This window comes from Trachypithecus francoisi, unplaced genomic scaffold, assembly GCF_009764315.1.
Source record: "Trachypithecus francoisi isolate TF-2019V2 unplaced genomic scaffold, Tfra_2.0 Lachesis_group13, whole genome shotgun sequence".
In the NCBI taxonomy this organism is placed as follows: domain Eukaryota; kingdom Metazoa; phylum Chordata; class Mammalia; order Primates; family Cercopithecidae; genus Trachypithecus; species Trachypithecus francoisi.
In genome coordinates this window covers 10,049,523-10,070,166 of record NW_022681458.1, presented here as the reverse complement: position 1 = coordinate 10,070,166, position 20,644 = coordinate 10,049,523, and the positions used below count along the sequence as shown (strand labels likewise).

Below are 20,644 nucleotides of genomic sequence, written 5' to 3'. Positions count from 1 at the left end.
GTGGGGATTTGCTGGAAAAGAATGGGAAGAAACTTTCTGGAATTATGGAAATGTTCTATATCTTGACTGGTTTGTTGGATACATGAATATATATCTTTGTAAAATAGTTTTAAATTTTACCTAAATTTTTTTTAAATTATCTTCAACACTTAGCTCTCAGCTAGCTCCTCAGTGGAAAAGAGGGGCCTCTGAGGGGAGCAGGTGGAGGTAGGGGAGGTGGAGCTAAAGATAGACACTGCTCTTGTCAGAAGAACAGGATCTCAAACTCATCCAGTCCCTGACTCAGAGCATGTGATTGATGGGGCACACTTCTCCTTCAGAAGAACTCTGAGGGCAATGGGCACTCCCTTGTCTAAGCCCCTTACGTTTCCAGAAAGCTAATCTACTGACCCTCTATGGATTCATTACAACCATAAGTCTTAAATAACCAGTGCTTTAAATTGTGATAAACTAGATATCTTTGCAAACAACATTCAACTTCTAAATTTTGAGAAAGAGGCAAATACATGTAAAAGTTCACGTTTCTTATTTTAGTTTAACTAGAGATGGGGCTCTTGCCATGTTGCCCAGGATGATCTTGAACTCCTGGGCTCAAGCAATCTGCCCACCTTGGCCTCCCAAAGTGCTAGGATTACAGGCAGAAGCCACCATGCACAGCCTGGGATTTTATTTTCATTTTTTAAAAAAATTTTTATTTTATTTATTTATTTTTGAGACGGAGTCTCACTCTGTCACCCAGGCTGGGGTGCAGTGGCGGGATCTCAGCTCACTGCAAGCTCCGCATCCCAGGTTTACGCCATTCTCCTGCCTCAGCCTCACCGAGTAGCTGGGACTACAGGCGCCGCCACCTCGCCCGGCTAGTTTTTTGTATTTTTTAGTAGAAACGGGGTTTCACCATGTTAGCTAGGATGGTCTTGATCTCCTGACCTTGTGATCCACCCATCTCGGCCTCCCAAAGTGCTGGGATTACAGGTTTGAGCCACCGCGCCCGGCCTGAGATTTTCTTTTCTTTTCTTTTTTTTTTTTTTTTTTGAGACGGAGTCTTGCTCTGCCACCCAGGCTGGAGTGCAGTGGCCGGATCTCAGCTCACTGCAAGCTCCGCCTCCCGGGTTTACGCCATTCTCCTGCCTCAGCCTCCTGAGTAGCTGGGACTACAGGCGCCCGCCTCGTCGCCCGGCTAGTTTTTTGTATTTTTAAGTAGAGACAGGGTTTCACCGTATTAGCCAGGATGGTCTCGATCTCCTGACCTCGTGATCCGCCCGTCTCGACTTCCCAAAGTGCTGGGATTACAGGCTTGAGCCACCGCGCCCGGCCGAGAGATTTTATTTTCAACATGAACTGTTGCAGGATTGATTCCAACAGCCCTTCCCACTGAGGCCAATCACACCGAAGTCGATGAGGGAAGGAAGAGTTAGTGGAGAGGGCTCAGCCAAGAAGCTCAAAATCAACGCAAGGAAGATGAGGACTGAAAAACAGCTTGAAGATTTCAGCCAGGTGGAGGTGGAGGAATAGAAGCCAGATTGAGCTAGGATGAGTGTTGGGGAGTGATAAGGAAATGGAGACCAAATTTTCAAGAAGTTTGGCTAAGAAGAAAATAAGATAAACAGGGTATCCAGTGGAGGTGGACGTGGGGTCAAAGAAGGGGTTTGTTTTTGTTTTAAGGCTAATACAAGCATGTTTCAGAGCTGACAGGAAGAGCTGGAAAGTTAGGAGGCGGGGACTGATTGATGTCTCAGGTGTCTGATATGAGGGGAGGGGTGGAATCCTCACCTAGACCTGGAGAGTGGCTGGAGAGAAAAGACAGATGCCTCTTCCACAGAGAGTGGCAGGAGGAGCACGTGGGCAGACGGGCAGCTGCAGATGGGGGCGAACGTGCTGACAGGCAGGAGGACGTTCTTATGTTGATAGACATAAGCCATCTAAAGCCATGGCTTCCAGATTCTCAGTGAAGAAAGTCGAGCTCAGCTGCTGAGAGGAGCGCGGCAGTCTGGAAAGGGCAGGAGGTGGACGTCGAGAGTGTGGACGGAGTGACAGAGCAGCAGTTCCCAAACCTGAGTGTGTGTCAGAATCACTAAGGGCTTGGCGGGCACAGAACACACCCTCAGCTTCTGAATAGGCATAGAAAGCGCTTGCCTTCCTAACAAGTTCGCAGGTGCTGCTGGGGCTGTTGGCCAGGGTGCTTGCTGGGAGAATGACTGGCTAGAGAAGTCAGAGCTGTCCCACCCTGAAGCTCCAAGGGGACTGCTTTACATGGCTGCTACGGGGCCCCCAAGAGGAGGTAGCATGGTGGTCCCAAGGGGCATGATGGCACCACTTTCACCAACAGAACTTAGCAGTCCCTGAGCAGAACCTGGAACCAGAGAGGGGAGCAGGAGAAGCTTTGCCACTTGGGTAAGATGCAAGAACAGAACCAAGAGGATTCAGGTGCTGGCAAGAATGACTGTCAGACTGAGCCGAGGACTCCTGGCCCAGAGTCACTCTCCTCACTTCCAGTGCGGACTCTCATTTCCCTGTCACTTGTCCACACCCTGTGTCTTTCCAGTTCCCACCCAAATCTCCTGTCTTGCATGGAGCCTGGGCTGCACCATGACCCCACTCACTCTGCTGTCCTTCCCTGAGTCCACAAAACTCAGTATGCAACATGAACCTCCCACTGCCTCCTGGTGCCCCTTGGATTATTGACTGGCTATACTATACTCCATCAAATCTAAGATGCTATCGCTTGTGAGAGACGTTACTTAATCACTGCCAATTATAATTGTAAAAGATATCTTGATTCCCAAGATGTGAAAATGTGAAGAAATGTGTTTCTTAGAATCCATGGAATATGGATTCTTGAGCATCTACCAGAGCAGTAGCTCTGAGCAGGTGATCTGCAGAGCATCGTGGTCCCCAAGACCTGTTCAGGGGGGTCTCCAAGGTCAAAACTGTTTTTTGCAACAATATAAGATGTTATTTGCCCTTTTCACCCTCATTCTCTCATGCATGCAGTGGAAATTTCCAGAGACTACATGTGTGATGACATAGCTTTGATGCCCAATGGAATATATGTATTCTTGTGTCTTAAAACTTCTTGAGTTTTAGTTTCTAATATGGTAAATGTTGATAGATATAAGCCACCTAAACAAAAGCTCTTGGGGTCCTGAAACCAAAAAATTTAGGAATCACTGCACTAGGTTTTGCGCCTGGCACTTGGCCAGCACTGAGCCCATGGTCAAGGGTAAGGAGAGGCCCGAAGAGTGCTGAAGGTGCAAATGAAAGGGATTTATCCCAGCCAATCCAGGAAGGCCTTCCAGGGGAAGTAGGGTACTCGCCTGCCAATCTCAGGCATGCAGATGCTTCACCCAGGTGGCCCTGTCTTGCTGACCAGAGATTTGTGCCGAACCAGCTCTGTGACCCTGGGTTTAGTTATGCTACTTTCTATCACTATTAACATGAGGCGAATGTGTAGGTCACAGGGGCTGTGACGAAAATTAAACAATAGAATGCACGTGAAAGAATGCCACACATACAAGATTTCACATGACCACATCCTTGGTGGCTGGGTTGTGTCTGGGGCATCTCTGTTTTCTGCCACAGGGCTTAACACAATGCTTGGCACACAGAAGTGCTTGGAAAGCACTGAGTGAAGGAATACTTGTTGGGGATGTGGCCTAAGCAAGGCGTGGAGCTTGCCTTCTCCAAACACCAGGGTTCACGTCGGATCTGGAGCAGGTGATGAGTGGTAGCCCATACCACCTTCCTCTCTGGCTCTGGGCCAAACCAGATTCCTCCTGTCTCCTCCAAACCATCTGTCTTCTTCCACCTCCCCATTCCCTCCCCTAGTTCCCCAGGCTGGTGGCCTTAGCATCAGTTAGACTTTCTTCTTTCTCCACCTGTCTGTCCTCAAGTCTGCTAGGTTCATCCAAGATCTGAGTCAAGATGTCTGGGTCTGGGATGTGGGCGCTAAGGGCCCAAGGCAGCTGCAAAAGACCTGAAAGGTAAGAAGAGAGATCAGATCCCGGACTGTCCTCAAGAAGCTGGCGGACTCCCCTGCCCTCCACTGGCAGCCCAACAGCAGAACCAAAGCGGACCATTCAGCACAACCTGTGTGTGTTGCTGGGCGCTGTCCCTGGCCCAGTCTGTACCAGGAACAAAGAGGAAAGATTCAGGGCGTCAGTGCCAAGAGCAGCCATCCCAGCAACAGAAGCCCCTGCCTCCCCAGTACCCATGATACTTTGCAGAAGCAGAGTCTTGAGTGGAACCCGAGCCTCTGATACCCACCCTGGGGGTCTTCCACCACTCTCACCAGGGTCCTCCTGGATGAGTGAGACAAGGGCAGTTCAGGAGGTCACCCAATAACTGAGGTCGCAGCAACACGAAGGAGTCAGGGAGCAGGGGCGGCCTTCCCTTCTCCACTCCTGGCGGCTCCAGCGTGCACCCCAGGGCCTCTCAGGAAGGTTTTGCAGGAATAAAGAATGAAGGCAGAAGCAAGATGGAGAATGAAGGAGGCGTGGATGGCTTCAGAAGGCAAGGCGAGGCAGCAGGCGCCTGCCTCAAAGCCTCCTCCCTGAGCCAAGGACAGGTCGGAGGAGGGGGGCGTGGGGGCAGGTACAGCGGAGGCTCCAGCGTTTCTAAAGGGGAAGATCTGAAGTGGGGCAGGAGAGACGGGGGAGTTGTCTGGAAGCTGCATTTGCCTGGCAAACACTGGGTTAACAAAGACTTGCGTTGCGGGGGATGCTGGCCTTGGAGGGGGAACGCGAAGGGATTATGCTACAGAGAACGGATTCGAGCATGACGGCTGAATGAATGAGTGAGCGAGTGAGTGAGTGAGTGACTGTGCGAGCGAGCGGCAGAGGGAACTCCGACCCGTCCCAGGTGCGGAGCGGCGCGCCCGGCAGGGGTCACAGCGGGCCCCGCGGGTGGGAAGGGGGCGCAGGCGCGGCGGGCGCCGGGGCCCTCCCGCCGGGACGGGGCGGGGAGGGCTGGGGGTGGGGTTAGAGAGAGGGACGCGAGCGGGATCCAAACTTCCGGTGCCTGCAGAGCTCGGAGCGGCGGAGGCACAGACCGAGGCTGCACCGGCAGAGGCTGCGGGGCGGACGCGCGGGCCGGCGCAGCCATGGTGAAGATTAGCTTCCAGCCCGCTGTGGCTGGCGTCAAGGGCGACAAGGCTGACAAGGCGTCGGCGTCGGCCCCGGCGCCGGCCTCGGCCACCGAGATCCTGCTGACGCCGGCTAGGGTGAGAGGGTCTGGGGCTCAGGCGGGGGGGCGGGGGACCCAGGCGCGCCCCGTCGGCTCTGGGGACTGCCCGAGGCGCATCAGGGCCCCAGTGCCCGGGGTGGAGCGGGGTTGGGAAGTCTCGAATGATTGCTTATCCCAGAGGAGGGGGCTTGAGTCCCGTACTAAAGCGGCAGCCAAAAGCCGAAGTCCCCAGAGTAGGAAGAGTCTGGTTCTGGTCTTCAGGTGGAGAAGCGCTCGAGGTCTCTTCCAAAAGTGGGGGCCCCTCGCCGCCTGATAGGGGGAGGGGGCTGGTCGGACGAAGTTCGAGGAATGTTGGTGGGGGGTACGCGTCTGGTTCCAATCAACGGGGAAAGCCGCGAGTCGAGTCCCCAGGTGGGGAATGGGAGGAGGGTTAGACGTAGTTTTTCCAAAGTAGGGAGGTGGGACCTGATTGGCTGGGAAATTGGGGGTAGGGGGGTCTGGTACCAACAAAGTGGGTGGGGCCGTTGATTTCCTTCCAAATTGGGGGCTGCGGGGAACAGAGGATGTGCTGCTTGGCCTGCACCGGAATTGACAAACCAGAAAGTGATGAAATGGAAATCAGCCAGAACCGACGGGGCTGAGCTTCTAGACGGCGGGGGTCCGAGGCCCGGCGCCCCCTTCCCACCCCACGCCCTGCCGTCTGGGCCTCCCTGCTCCCCTCTCTTTTCTCCACTCACAGCCTCTCGCTGGGCTGTCCCCCGACCCCACGGGGAGGGCTCCCAACTGCCCCAGTGCCCTCGAATCCTGGGTCCCTGGGCTCTGTGCGCACCCCCCCCCCCGCCCCCATCCTCACTCCCACCCCCACCCCAGCTTCCTCCGCCTTCCCTCTGGCCTGGGGGAGAGAAGGCATTTCCGCCGAGGAAAACTGTCTGAGCTGCGTGCCTTGTGTCCGGGAAGGGCCCGCAGGGGGCAGAACGCGTGGCGGCCAGGGACAGGGAGGGAGGGAGAGCTGGCCCAGCCAGGTTTTATTGTGCCCGGCAAAGGTATCTACGTGGGCGCCGCCCCCAGCGGTCTTGTGGCGCACCAAGCCCATGTCCTGCCCCCCTCCCCACCCCGCACTGAGGCAGGACTAAGAAAGTCTTTGTCCACTGCTTATCCCCTTCCTGCTGCAGGCTTCTGAAGAGTCTTCCTGAACGCCTAGCCCCTTCTCCCAGGTTTTGTGGCTCAGATTCAGTCTTGCCTGGGGCATTAAGGGGTCTGCAGAGGATGACCTGGACCCTGGAGGAGGGGGCGCTGGAGAGGGCCCTCAGAGTTGGGTGTCAGCCTGGGCAGAGACCCTGAGTGAAGAATGCCAGGAGACTGAGAAACCCCTGCCCTTTTATGGTGGTGGCTGCAGCGACCAGTGGCTCAGAGCCACAAGATTCAACAACCACCTAGGTCAGGTTGGGAGTTGCTGTGCACCCCATCAGAGCAGCTCCCCCCTTCATTTGAAGCTTAGGTGGAGGGGAGGCTCCATATTTGAAGAAGATGGTTCTGCAGCTTTAAAAGTTTGCAAGGGGTTCTTCAAGCTTCGTTTTCTTTGGAAAGGAAGCTGCCCTCCACTCAGCCTGGGGAGGGGCAGGGATGGGGGCAGGAGGCAGCACGCTTGCCCATCTCTTTTCCTAGCCACCTCTTCCTGGAGATATTTGAGGAGGGAGGACCAGGTCAGACAGTGGGAGGATGTCATTCCAACTCCATCAGAAGGTCCCCCAGATTTTGCAGGAGCGGCACATTCTCCAGCCGCAGCCTGCTGATGGCATGGGGTTGGGCAGTCTGACAGAGACCTGCGTCTCCGGGCATTACTGATATCCTAGCTTCTGGCTTCTCATCAGGCTCTGAAATTGTGCGTCCTTTCTTCCCCCTCACCCAGCATGAAATGGAAATATCAACATCTTCCTGCGTGCTGTTTGTAATGGCCTTGAGCCTGCTGAGTACCTCCTCCCCAAAACTTTGTTAGTTGGACAGGGTCCCCTCCCTCTCTAATTGGCAAGGGGGAGCTTAGGAGTATGCGATCTGGGGAAAGAATTAGAATCCTAGCACCTTTAGGACAGAACTGCGTGTTAGTAAACTTTCACAGCTTCCCGAGGCCCTGGCATGGTGCAGAGGGACTTGAGGTGTTGCATGTTGGCTCTGCCCATCTCCTGCTAGATTTGGAGCCTTGGAAACAGTTCACTTCTGCGGGCCTCCTGTTGCCTCACTTGGCCAACGGGCACATTTCCTCCTCACCCAGTTTCTGGCAGGGAGCCAGGCCTCCTCTCCTGCCCCCAGCAATAAGCAGGCAAGAGGCTGATTTCTCAGCTGTAGCTCAGCGCGCTGAAAACGATGGCAGCCAGGAAGCTGCTTTCTCAGGGCAGGGTGTGTAGATTTTGTCCCATGCTGTTGGGGATGCCCAGGAAAGATTATTAAAATGTTTCTTCTGGCTGGCAGTGACCCCAGAACCCTCCTTGGTGTCTGAACTGGACTCCTAAACAAGATTTATTTATTTTTGTCTTTTTTTTGTTATTATGTATTATTATTATTATTTTGAGACAGAGTCTCACTCTGTCACCTAGGCTGGGGTTCAGTGGCATGATCTTAGCTCATTGCAACCTTCACTTCCAGGTTAAGCGACTCTCCTGCCTCAGCCTCCCAAGTAGCTGGGATTACAGGCACCTGCCACCATGCCTGACCAATTTTTGTATTTTAGTAGAGACGGGGTTTCACCATGTTGGCCAGACTGGTCTCAAACTCCTGACCTCAGGTGATCTTCCCACCTCAGCCTCCCCAAAGTGTTGGAATTACAGGCTCCCGCGCCCTGCCCAAAACAAGATTTAAAAAGTGATCCCTGGGAGGAGCACTCGGTGAACAGATGATTGTGTGTTGAGGCAGTTCTTGACCTGTGTCCAGGCCCGGAGTGAGGGTGGGGTGGGGGCAGGGCGAAGCGGCAGGAGCACCCTCTCTGTGGGCACTGCCCTTGCTTCTGAGCAAAAACTGCAACACAAGGAGGATTTTGTCTGTGGACCTGAGGCTGGAAGGAAGTGCCTCGGTGGGCCAGGGAGGGATGGGGGTGGGGGCCAGCTGGGCTTCCAGCTGCCCAGCCTCCCCACGTGGTGTTTTGACTCTGAGATAATGAGGAGCCTGCGCTGATGGGCCGCTGGAACACTGCCAGCTTGGGAAGTGGGCTGGACCGGAAGCACCCCGTGGGGCAGCAAAGCACCCCCTCACACCGCCAACTGGATCCCTCTTCCCCTTTGGGGGCCCACTGGCTGGCCGTGCCCCTCTTAGCCCACCCCTTCTCCCCACACCCTGCCTGTGCCTGCATTCACACACACACACACATGCACGCACGCACGCACAAATGTGGGCATGTAGAGGCTCATGAGCTGGGGGCTGCAAGGGGAGAAAAACAAGTTAAATACAATCATCTTCTTTCCTCTGTAATTTTCTCGTTGGCATTTGCCTTTGATTAATGGTCCTGTGTCACCCCCTCCCCAGCCTGCATACCTGGGGATCAGATTTCACTTTCCTTGTGTGTCCTGGCTTCAAGCCCTTGACAGAAGGAGCTGGGTCTCCTGGAGTGGTTGGGGGAGGGTCCCGTGCCAGCCAGGAGGGCAAATCTGGCCAGCTTGGAGCCCTATGCCAGTGTCCTGATGCCCACTGGCCAAGAGGGCCTGGCCCGAAAGGACCTTGTGAAGGGTGGCCCTGCTCCATCAGGTCCTTCCCTGTGGCAGCGTGGGGACTTTCAGGGCTGTCATCCATTCCTGGGATTTGGCACCCCGGCAGGCCCCACAGTGGCTTTTCTGCTTTCCTGCTGCTTCTCTCTCCATTCCCTCATTTCTGCCCGCTTCTCTCAGCAGTCCCTGCATGTTTCAAGACGTTAGCAGATTGCCAGTGAGGATTAGTTTCTCTTAGTGCGGAGAAAAAATGTTTATGGTGAAAACACAGAGGCATAACCTGGCCAGCCCCTCTGTCCCCTACCCCACTCTCTCCCAGGTTCCCTCTCCCCATGAGGGCGCTTCCAGCAGTGAGCTTTTGTTCTCTGGAGGTGCCTTGACTATCAGGGATGGAAGAGAAGAGGGAATTCACCTGGCCCAGCCAAGCCGAGAGCGCATCTGCACAGATGCTGCCCATGGGCCTGTGGTCTTGAATGGAGGACAGGAGAGTGATTGGGGGCCCCTGACCCTGTTGGCAGATGGCATCTGTGCCTCTGGACCACTGGGCTCTGTGTGCTTAGGTGGACAGTGTTTGCCCACTCTCCTCTCCCCCAGCTAGGCTCTGTCTTGAATCATACAAAACACACACACTTGATGGGTGCCCTGGCCTCTGTGGTCTGGAGCCTGGGAAAGAAAGCTGCTGAGGACCAGGAGAGATGTGGTGAGATGAGACCGCCCCCTAACCCCCATCTTCCCTGTTCTCAGCCTGGGCCTCAGGAGCGCATGTCTGGCCGCGGAACCCCTCCAGGCAGGCTGCAATCTGCAATCATAATTGCAGTTAATTTGCACATTGTTACTACAGGCTGGGGGCTGGGAAGCGCTCCCCTCCAGCCTTGGGGGTCTACCGAGTTAATGCTACAGTTGACTGGTTTCCCCCGACCATTTTGGCCCTGGTTTTGGTAAATCCTTTAATGAATGCCCCCGTGGGTCTCAGTTTAAACTGTCAGGGAGAGGCCCAGGCCTCTCTCGGGTCCCTGGACTTCTGGCTCATGCGCCCTTCACTCGGAGAGCTCTGTTGCCTTGGAAACAATATGCAATATTTTTCTACTTTCTAAATGGGAGCCCCCGTCCCCAGATGCCTCACTGTAACTGCTTCCTGTGGGCAGCAACATGTTTCTGAGTCTACAGCATGATAGGTGGAGCACCTGGGGTCTCAGAAGGCGGGCCACTCGGCCATCTTTCTAGTGACCTGGGCACCAGGCATCTCGAGGGGCCAGGGCTCTGGGTTGAGCCCAGGCTCCCTGATGCACCACTGTCCCCAGACAGGTGTAAATACCCTGAGATCACAGGCTGCTTTGAGGGCCAAAGGGACAGTGAGGGTTCCAGGGCTTTGGAGTTTGAGCCTCGGTGTTGATTGGGCACAGTAGGCAGAGGCAGCACTGAGGCGGGATTTAGGGGTTCTCCCTCTGTGTGGGGCTTTATGGAGGAAATGCCTTTGCCTCCAAGCAGGGACATCTGTGCTTTCCTGTCTACTTCCTGGTGGCCTGGAATGCTCCCTTCTGCACTTCTGCTCACGATGGTGCCTCTGAGGGCTTGGCTCTGCAGATTGGAGGGAAGCTGGGAGGGTGGCAGGGTGGCTGAGCTCTGGTGTGTGCCGGGGGTATCAGCAGGGCCGTGAAAGAAGAGTGCCCACCGCCAGTCTAGGTAAGGTGGGGGATCCGCAGCCTTCACAGTGAGGGGTCTTGGCAGGAGCCCCTGCCCTCAGCCACACCTGCCACTGCTGCTCTTCAGCTGGGGCCATGGAAGCCTCACCTTCTCCCTGCTCTGCCTTCTCCAGCCTCCCTCTCTGGGGCCTCTGAGCCCAGCCCCTCCCCCAGGACAGGGAGACATGGGACCCAGTTCTGCAGCCCAGCAGAAAGGCGGAAAGGTGGAAAGGCAGGCGGAAAGGCGAGGCTGCCCTTTGCTATAAAGCTAGCAGCCTCTCCTTGTCAGTGAATTAGATTTGTGGAACAGGCCCTCGGGCTCTCACATGTAGCACTTTGACTTTTTTTTTTTTTTTTTTTTCCTTTTCTGTCTTTCCGGTTGTTAGCAATCTCACAAGCTAGCTTCTTTGGTTTTCCAGAATGCAGAAGCAAAAGTCTGGCCACAGTGCAGCCTCAACAGCTGTCCACAGAGGCAGCCCTAAAAAGGAAAGGCTCGGCTGATAAAGATCTGCTATTTTTATCTAGTACTTTATCCTTTACAAAGGGCTTTTAGGTTGTCTGGTTTAATCCCAGCAAAACCCCTGTCACGCAGAGTCTGCTCACATTTTGCATGGGAGACCTGAGGAGGGGGAGGTTGCAGCGCCCCGCTGGGTCTGTAGCCCCACTTGACCCCTAAATACAATCTGAGCCTGGTGTATGTTGTGTCCTAAGGGCAGGATTCGCAGCTGCTGTAGGCAGCCTGGCCTGTGTCAGGGTCAGCCACCTTTCCTTAACACCTGCTCAGGAGTGCCGGAAGGGCAGGAGGGCATCCCTGGTGCCTGGTTTGCAAGAGCTCCTTTGTGGCTTGATCCCTGGGAGATGCCAGCAGAATGTGGCACCCCCGTCTCTTGCAGCTCCCAGGAATCCATTGGAAAATCAGAGCCATTTAGTCCCCACCCCCTCTGGCCAGCAGCTGTCCCTGAGGGCCCTGTGTACTGTGGCCATGCCCGCCACTTGCTGGTGACCTTGGTTAGTGACCCTGACTGCTGAGGACGTGACAGTGGGTGGGTGGTCCATATGATCACGGGGCCCCTAAAGCGGGGCAAGGTGGGGAGAGGCCCCAGGCCTCCTCATGGGCCAGGCAGTGAGGGCAGTGGTTTGACCTCCCACACCCTCCAGGCAGGCTCCCTTGTGGGCCGACTTGAGGGTCAGGGTGCAGGACAGGCAGGGGCACCCCATGGTGAGGATGCTGGGGGCCAGCTGACCTGCTCATGCATGTCCCCAGTGAAGGGAGGGTCCTCCAGACGTTTTCTGTCCTTTTCCTAAGCAGGGCAGGTCAGACCCTCATCTCCCCAGGGCCCAGGGCCCACACTCCCCTGTGCTGTAAAAGGGCGGGAGGTGAAACCTGAGGAGCACAGCAGGAGCCCCCAGGGCAGGACCCCAGTGCTGTGCTGAGAGATGGGGCCTGTCCTGAGTCACTTAGGCCTGAACCACCCCTTCCAGGGGAAGGGAGAAAAGAAATCTATTCCCATCCCAGAACGTCTGGCTGGAAAGGGCCTGAGAGGTCACTTGGTCTGACCTGCTCGTTTTGCAGATGGGGAAGCTGAGGCTCAGAAAGTGCTAAGCAGGCAGGTAGTGGCAGAGCCAGAATGAGAAGCTTCAGGCTCTGGGGCTGGGTCCCCTCCCCTCCCCTATACTGTGGCAGTCTGCAGGAACTGACCTCTAACCTCGCTCTTGGCCGTATCTGGACACCATGGAGGAGGGATTCAATGATGAACTTTGGAGGCAGAGACTGGCCCTGGGGCTTTTGCAGTATCTCCAAGGGTGAGCAAGGGACTGGGAGAAGGCATGGGAGGTAGGGAGGAGAACAAACAGAAAATTGACCAAGCTCACCTGGCTGGCCCTTGGTCAGTGCTCTGGGTAAAGCAGTTTTATTGAATGTTATACTCACACACCTACGTCCACCACCCCACACACATGTGGCCTGGAGATGGGTTAGGTTGGCTTCTTGGCAGCCCTGCAGCTATGATCTTGAGCCCAGTTCTGGCTCCCAGAGCACATTTTTCCAGAAGCCTTCTAGCCTGGCCTTCCGGACATTTCTCTTCTGGCAGGAGCTCCCTGGTGTATGGAAGCTTCCGGGCTTCATCCTGTCGCTGTTACACCACTTGTAACAGCCTGCTTGACTGTGCTGGTTGGTGCCTGTGGGGGCCAGTGTGGATCACAGGCCTAGAGCTCCCTGGCTGGGGACAAGCACCCATGCCCAGACCCCATGGGGCTCCTGGAGCCCCTGCCCCCATCAGTCATGGCCTCCTTGGTGGAGTTAAGCAGCCTTTATGCAGCCTGCCCACCTCCCGTTGCCTTCATTTTAGTCTTTCCTCTGCCCCTTGGTTTTAGAGTGAATCTTGTCACTCCCCAGCTCAAAAGCCTTCCCCAGGTTCCCCATTACCCAGAGCAGCGACTCCCAGCCTGCCTGGTGTGTCTCGATTCCTATAGACATTTCTAAGTCCCTGAAGTCACTGAGGCCAGGTCGGTGCGTCCCCCATCTTCCATTTGAAATAATGTAGCATGATCACGGCTGGTGTAAGCAAGAGGCATAAGAGCTCAGATAACTCAAAATGTACCTGCTGAACCTGGTGCATCCCTTTCAGTGACTTCCAGGTGTGTCTCAGTTTCTGTTTTGAGTGTGTCTTGGTTTCTCTTTCGAGGTTTGTCTCAGTTTCACTTCAGCCAGGATGAGTCCAGGCGACCCTGGTGGGCCTTCCCTTCCCTTCCAGGTGTCATCCCTTTCCCCCAGGACTCCCTCCGGGCCCAGCCAGCGGGTGAAGCCTGACTTAGGGAAGGGGGGATTTCCAGGGGAGGGGCCCTGGCCCCCACTGACCCAGCTTTGCTGTCCACAGGAGGAGCAGCCCCCACAACATCGATCCAAGAGGGGGAGTTCGGTGGGCGGTGTGTGCTACCTGTCCATGGGCATGGTCGTGCTGCTCATGGGCCTGGTGTTCGCCTCCGTCTACATCTACAGATACTTCTTCCTTGCACAGGTGAGGGGCCGGGCCGGGAGGGCCCTCGAGAAAGGGTCACATCTACAGAGGTGTGGAGGGAAGGCAAGTGCCTGCAAGGGGGCAGCAGGAAGGCCTGGACATGCCCTCAGGTGGGAGTGAGTGCCCGGCCAGCCCACGAGACTGGGGTGCGCCCTCCTCCTTGGGGCATCCTTGGATGCAGGCCAGTCCCACTTTTAGCCCCTTGTCCTGGGGAGCCAAGCATGAATGCAGGTGACAGCACTGGGCCCGCCCCACAGGGCCACCCTGGGGAATTCTCACCAGAAACTCAGGTCCAGCGAATACTGGAACTGCAGTCCCCCTCCAGAGCTCAGACTCTGCACCTGCGGGTCACGCTTTAAGGCTGACCTAATTCTGCCTGTGCATGGACATTGGGGTTACCAAACAAGAGAGGGAGAGGTGGGCACAGGCAGTCTCCACCACCTCCTTCCAGAAGCGGGAGGGTGTCCTTGCTGGCACCTACCACCCCCCTCCCCAGGGGACCTGGGCACAAAGCTAGGCCAACCCAGACCTGGGAGGGAGGGAGTGTCGCTGTGTGGTTGGAAATGAAGGTAGGTAAATTGAAAGGATAAACCTACGTACAACTCACAGGGAACTTCAGGGTGGCACAAAGGTTGGGACTTGCCAGTCTTTTATGACCCAAGTGACCTCCCACTCCTAAGCATTTACCTTTGTTGTCCCCCAGTTTTTCCACGATGGAAATTGCTTAAGAGTTTGCATTCCTGGGGCTTTCCCCTTGAAAGCTCAGCTCACACACAGCTGTCAACTGCCCTTTTTGTGCAGCATCCCCCTGCCCCGCCCCACCCCTTCCATGACCTACGTCCCCCTTGTTCCAGGGTCCTGTGCGGGACCCTCCCCCAGGCCTCTTCCTGTTGTGGCCCTACCCTAGGACCTGGTCCAGCATTTCCTGGTCTCCTGTGTCCCACCCTCAACTCACACCCTTCTCCCCGCACCCCAGTTCGGTGTGTGGACACCTCCCATCAGCCCCTGGGTCTGTGCCCTGGGACAGTATTGGGGGTGTCCAGCCACAGTGGGATGCAACCCCAGAGCCTCACCTTCCCTGGGCTCTCATCCCTGCACAGCCCGCAGGAGCCCCCATGCTGCAATGACTCATCCTCCCTGGAGAACTTGCACTGAATCAAACAGAGATGGTGGAATCCTGCCCATCCCAGGCCAGGCAGTCCCGAGCATGCATCTACAGGCCCCTCCAGGAGCCCCCTCCAGAAGTAAGAGTGGGCAGACTGGCCCGCCCAGCCATTCAGTTGATGGGATCGCGCCAGGCTGCCTGGCCTCCCTTACTGATGGAGCGACTGCACTGGCCCGCCAGACACAGTGTCTGTCAAGGTTTCTCCAAGACAGGGGTCAGGGATGTCCAGGAAGGGTGATGGCACTTGTCCGAGGCTGGACGTAGAGATAACCGTGGTGGGGGCACGAGACTCTAACGGTGTTGCCTCCAGCTCCACCTCCCCACCTGCCATGTTAGGCCCCTCCAGGTCTGCAGGCCAGGACAGTAGGTGACAGGAAAAGCAGACGTGCACAGGCCTAGGTGCCCAACTCTTAGGTTCGTCCCTGTGGACCCCCTGCCAACCCCAGGCTCTTTCTCTGGTGTCTGCACCATTGTGGCGGGCATGGAGGTGGCCAGGCCCTACTCCTGCTGGTCCACTCCATTTCCCAGTCACAGACTCAGGGAATTGGAGGCCAGAAGGGACCTTAGGGATCATGATGCTTTACAGATGGGGAAACTGAGGCCCACAGAGGTCTGCTACCTAGGACCCGGCAGACCCAGCTCACCTCCCTCCCATTTGTGAAGCTGGGAAGCGCCTTGCCCAAGACTCAGCTCATCTCCTCACTGGCAGCCTCAGCCCCTGACCTGATGCCCCACCGTCTCAGTGTCTCCATCTGCGAAATGGGTCTCACAGTCCCTGCTCTTCTTGCTTCCCCAGGCTTTTGGGGCATGCAGTGGACAGGTAGGCAGAGGGGGCCTTGCAGAGTGCACTGTATGACCAGCCTCTCTGACTGTCTGTCTGTCTCTGTCTCCGCCTTGCTCAGCTGGCCCGAGATAACTTCTTCCGCTGTGGTGTGCTGTATGAGGACTCCCTGTCCTCCCAGGTCCGGACTCAGATGGAGCTGGAAGAGGACGTGAAAATCTACCTCGACGAGAACTACGAGCGCATCAATGTGCCTGTGCCCCAGTTTGGTGGCGGCGATCCTGCAGACATCATCCATGACTTCCAGCGGGTGAGGCTGGCCAGGGCCTGGGGGGTGGGCAGGTGGCCCGGGGACCCAGGGCAAGGGGAGCAGGAGTGAAAGGAGACTCCTCAGAGGACAGCAGGTGTCTATGGTTAGGCTTACCAGGGTCTTCAAGACACTGCATTTCTCTTGCTGGCAACAATGGTTCTCGCTGTGTGTGAACTAGCTGAGGCTGATTTGCTCCTTGGCCTCCTGCCAGCTGCACGCTGGCTGTCATGGCAGGGCCAGTGTATTGTATCGAGGGGTAGTATGTACACCATCGAGTGCACTGCGTGTACAGCTCAGGGGGTCTCTGCAGAGTGGGTCTTATGCATATTCATGTAACCCCCATGGGGCCTGGAACGGGGCATCTCTCGCTGAGGTCCAGGCTGTCCCAGGAATGGCTGGCCCTCACAGGTTTCATAAATGCACAGCTGGGATGTTACCATGTTTCCCAAACCTCAGCTCTGAAACATGAGAAGAAGCTTTATAACAACAGAGGCGTTTGTGGCATCTTCCACAACAGGCTACGAGAAGAGCAGGAAAAGGGAGTGCGCACCCAGGTGTTCAGGAGTCTGGGGTGGCCTGCTGCTGAAGGCCCAGGGCCCCAGGAAGGCATGGTGGGATTCCTGCCCCTGCTGGCCAAAGCTTCTTGCAGCCCTGCCCAGGTCAGCTGTCACCTCCTGCAGAGACTGACCCGGCCCCTTCTCCTCCCAGGGTCTGACCGCGTACCATGACATCTCCCTGGACAAGTGCTACGTCATCGAGCTCAACACCACCATCGTGCTGCCCCCTCGCAACTTCTGGGAGCTCCTCATGAATGTGAAGGTGCGCAGGGGGTTGGGGGGTTGTCTGCAGCGTCCTGTCCCTCCCTTGCCCCCTGTCTCATGCAGGCTAGGTCTGAGGTGCAGGAAGTTCCTGTGTCGGGTTGGGGAAGCAAGAGACGTTGCTGTCACCTGGGCCCTGTACCCAGATTGGTCTCGCCTCTGCTATCCCCCTGCTTCCACATCTCCAGAGTCAATGCCCTGAGACCGGCTTCCTTAGTGTTCAAGGTTGTACTCTGGGTACAGACTCGTGCATGCGCCATAGCTCCTGGCAGCACAGGTGCAGGCACCAGGCACAGGCGGGAAGTCCCTGAGGACATCAGAAGGGCCAGCCCAGGGGCCTCTGGAGGAGGAACATGGGCTGGCATTTTGGGTGAGGGATTGGAGGAAAGCCTGCGGGGCTGACTCACTGCGGCGGCCACCTCGTTTTGCAGAGGGGGACCTACCTCCCGCAGACGTACATCATCCAGGAGGAGATGGTGGTCACAGAGCACGTCAGTGACAAGGAGGCCCTGGGGTCCTTCATCTACCACCTGTGCAATGGAAAAGACACCTACCGGCTCCGGCGCCGGGCGACACGGAGGCGTGAGTGGCACCCACTGTAGCCCCTGTCCCGCGCCCCAGACCATAGCTATCTTCAGACAGGGCCTAGCCCAGCTGTCAGACAGCTGAGATAGCAGCAGCAATAACAGCTAGCGTTAGCAGAGAACTGCGTGCACCGGGCAATGCTGTGTGCCCTTTATGACCTCTTAAGAGTGTAAGTCATTCTCATCCTCATTATTATTTTTGCTGCCCATTTTAAAGATGAGGAAACAGGTCCAGAGAGGTTAACACCCCGGAGGTCACACAGCAGGGAGGTGGCAGACGTGGGCAGGCTGACTCCAGCTCTCGAGCTCTCCCCATTTGTCACTGTGCTCTCTGGGTGAATCTGGGCCTGGCGTCACTTCCTGGCCCTCCTGTGGCTCAGGCTGAGGCTGGTGGTCTCTCTGACTCAGCCAGGATGTAGGCCTCACTGGGGCTTTCTGTTTCCTCCCAGGGATCAACAAGCGTGGGGCCAAGAACTGCAACGCCATCCGCCACTTCGAGAACACCTTCGTGGTGGAGACGCTCATCTGTGGGGTGGTGTGAGGCCCCCCTCACCCAGAACCCCCTGCCGTCTTCCTCTTTTCTTATTTCCGGCCGCTCTCTGGCCCTCCTCCTTCCCCCTGCTTAGCTTGTACTTTGGACGCGTTTCTATAGAGGTGACATGTCTCTCCATTCCTCTGCAACCCTGCCTGCCTCCCTGTACCAGAGCCGTGATGTCTCTGGGGGACCCCCATCTCTGCTGACCTCCTGGGTGTGGCGGAGGGAGAGGGGATGCCACAAAATGTTTCTGTGTCCCACTGTCTTGAAGCTGGGCCTGCCAAAGCCTGGGCCCACAGTTGCACTGACAGCCCAAGGGGAAGGACCAGTTGGGGGAGCTGGGCGTGTGAGGCCCTGGGCAAGGGGATAGGGCTGGGGGGTGCGGCATGGGCTTCAGAAATATCTGCACAATTAGAAAGGTCCCCAAAAGCTTTTTCCTTGGAGGGTACACTTTCTTCACTGTCCCTATTCCTAGACCTGGGGCTTGAGCTGAGGATGGGACCATGTGCCCAGGGATGGACCCACCAGAGCACAAGGGAAGGTGACTCCCTGGGGGTGTACCGGGGACTCCTGTCAGTGCCTTCAGCCCACCAGCAGGAGCCTGGAGTTTGGGGAGTGGGGATGAGTCCGTCAAGCACAATTGTTCTCTGAGTGGAACCAAAGAAGCAAGGAGCTAGGACCCCCAGTCCTGCCCCCCAGAAGCACAAGCAGGGTCCCTGCAGCCAAGGCAGTGGGATGGGCTGCTGAGGAACGGGGCAGGCAAGGTCACTGCTCAGTCATGTCCACGGGCAACGAGCCGTGGGTTCTGCTGAGTAGGTGGAGCTCATTGCTTTCTCCAAGCTTGGAACTGTTTGGAAAGATAACACGGAGGGAAAGGGAGAGCCACCTGGTACTTGTCCACCCTGCCTCCTCTGTTCTGAAATTCCATCCCCCTCAGCTTAGGGGAATGCACCTTTTTCCCTTTCCTTCTCACTTTTGCATGTTTTTACTGATAATTCAATATGCTAACCGTTCTCAGCCCTGAGCCTTGGAGAGGAGGGCTGTAACACCTTCAGTCAGTCTCTGGGGATGAAACTCTTAAATGCTTTGTATATTTTCTCAATTAGATCTCTTTTCAGAAGTGCTTTAGAACAATAAATATCTTTTACTTCTGACCTTGACTTGAGTGTGGCTGGAGGGGAGATGGGTGTAGGAGGGGTGCTCCAGGCAAAGTCGAAGAGTTGGAACTCGGGGGCAGCAGGCAGGGAGAAGCCTGCAGACCTTGACATCTGGCCCCTAAAGAGCTGGACATCCTGGACTCAGCCAAGGAGTGTGGGATATCCCCTTCGTAGCACCCTGAATCCCTGTGACCACTCTCTGAGCCAGGTAGAGTTCACACTTTCTGGGTGAGGAGGGGAACAGGGCTGGGAGAGCTTACCGCCTCGCCCAAGGTCATGCTGCTTTATGTGCCTGTAAACCACCCTGTAATGTTCTACCTGGCAGATGACATCATTATTGCATGTCCTTAAGCACAAGGGCGGTGTCCTATTCTCCACCACGTCTGGACAATTTGTAACCATTCTTGGGGGATCTGAAGTGAGATTTGGTGTGATAATCACAGGGTCACATTCTCCAGAAAATTCTGGAAGCAGCAGGAGAGCTGGCCAGAGCCATGGCTAAGTGGACCCCAGAGGTGGGAACTGTACCCTGCCCTGGGGACCAGTATGGGTACCCACCCGCTTGGTGCTGTTAAGCCTCAGTATCCAGTGAGGGCCATAAAGTACTCAAATTAGTGCAGACACACCTTGTTCCCAGATCCAAAGGCAATCATGCAAAGACATCAGGTTTTTTTTATATTTGCTGATTGAAATGCAATGCAATCACAAAATGCCAACTGGATTTATTTGTTAACTTGACACAATAAATTCTTTTGAGGAAAGTAAACAGAATCGTCAGGTAGATCCTATAAAGGGTAAAGAACAGTCCTCCAGATATAAAGCGTTATACACCACAATAATTAAGGAGTTTGGTGTAGCAAAGATAGAGCCCATTGCAACCCAATAGAGGGCCCAGACATTGACTTAAATTACACGAAAATTTAATATACGATTATGGCAGCATTTCCAGTTAGCGGAAGATGTGGCTTTGCTTTGTTGTTGTTGTTGTTGTTGTTGTTGTTATTTTGAGATGGAGTCTTGCTCCTGTCACCCAGTGAGGCAATCTTGGCTCACTGCAACCTCCCCCTCCCAGATTCAAGCAATTCTCCTGCCTCAGCCTCCCAAGCAGCTGGGATTGCAGGCATGCACCACCACACCTGGCTAATTTTTATATTTTTGGTAGAGACGAAGTTTCCCCATGTTGGCCAGGCTGGTCTCAAACTCCTGACCTCAGATGATCTGCCCACCTCAGCCTCCCAGAGTGCTGGGATTACAGGTGTGAGCCATCGTGCCTGGCCCATGTGGGTTATTTTTAATGGAATAGCAGGATAGCCATTTTGACAAAAAATCTGGATTCTACTTCCCTAGAACAAGATTAATGCTGGATGGATCAGAGATTTTAATTATGAAATGAAATTATGAAAGTACTTGAAGAGATTATTTAAAAGATAATCTTGGAGGAGGAACGGCCTTTCTAAGCATGATATCTACCAGGTAAAAATTGGTCTATGAAAAGTTAGAATTTATATACAGCAGAGTATACCACAAAGCCAAGAGGTTTATAAGCAGTAAACAGGGAAATGTCTTTCCAAACACAGGGCATAAAAGGGCTATTTTTTTAAATATGCAAAGTTCTTATAAACCGTTATGAAAAATGAACAACCCAATAGATAAATGAACAAATAAACAGTTCTGCAAATCAAAACTAGGGAGATACTTTTTTTTTTTTTTTTGAGATGGAGT

General features: G+C 55.2%; 1 protein-coding gene across 2 annotated transcripts; it reads left to right on the top strand.

Moving 5' to 3' along the window:
* The first annotated feature begins 4,902 nt into the window (after positions 1-4,902).
* Positions 4,903-18,919, top strand: ITM2C (integral membrane protein 2C). Of its 2 annotated transcripts, XM_033229886.1 has the most exons (6): positions 4,903-5,218; positions 13,432-13,572; positions 15,640-15,828; positions 16,537-16,647; positions 17,078-17,228; positions 17,680-18,919. In XM_033229886.1, exons 1-6 carry the CDS (start codon positions 5,099-5,101, stop codon positions 17,769-17,771), a joined length of 804 nt encoding a protein of 267 aa, XP_033085777.1. In that variant the 5' UTR covers positions 4,903-5,098; the 3' UTR covers positions 17,772-18,919. The 2 variants fall into 2 exon arrangements, with proteins under 2 accessions (XP_033085777.1, XP_033085778.1); XM_033229887.1 differs by lacking the exon at positions 13,432-13,572 and having other exon boundaries at positions 4,990-5,218.
* Positions 18,920-20,644: the final 1,725 nt, after the last annotated feature.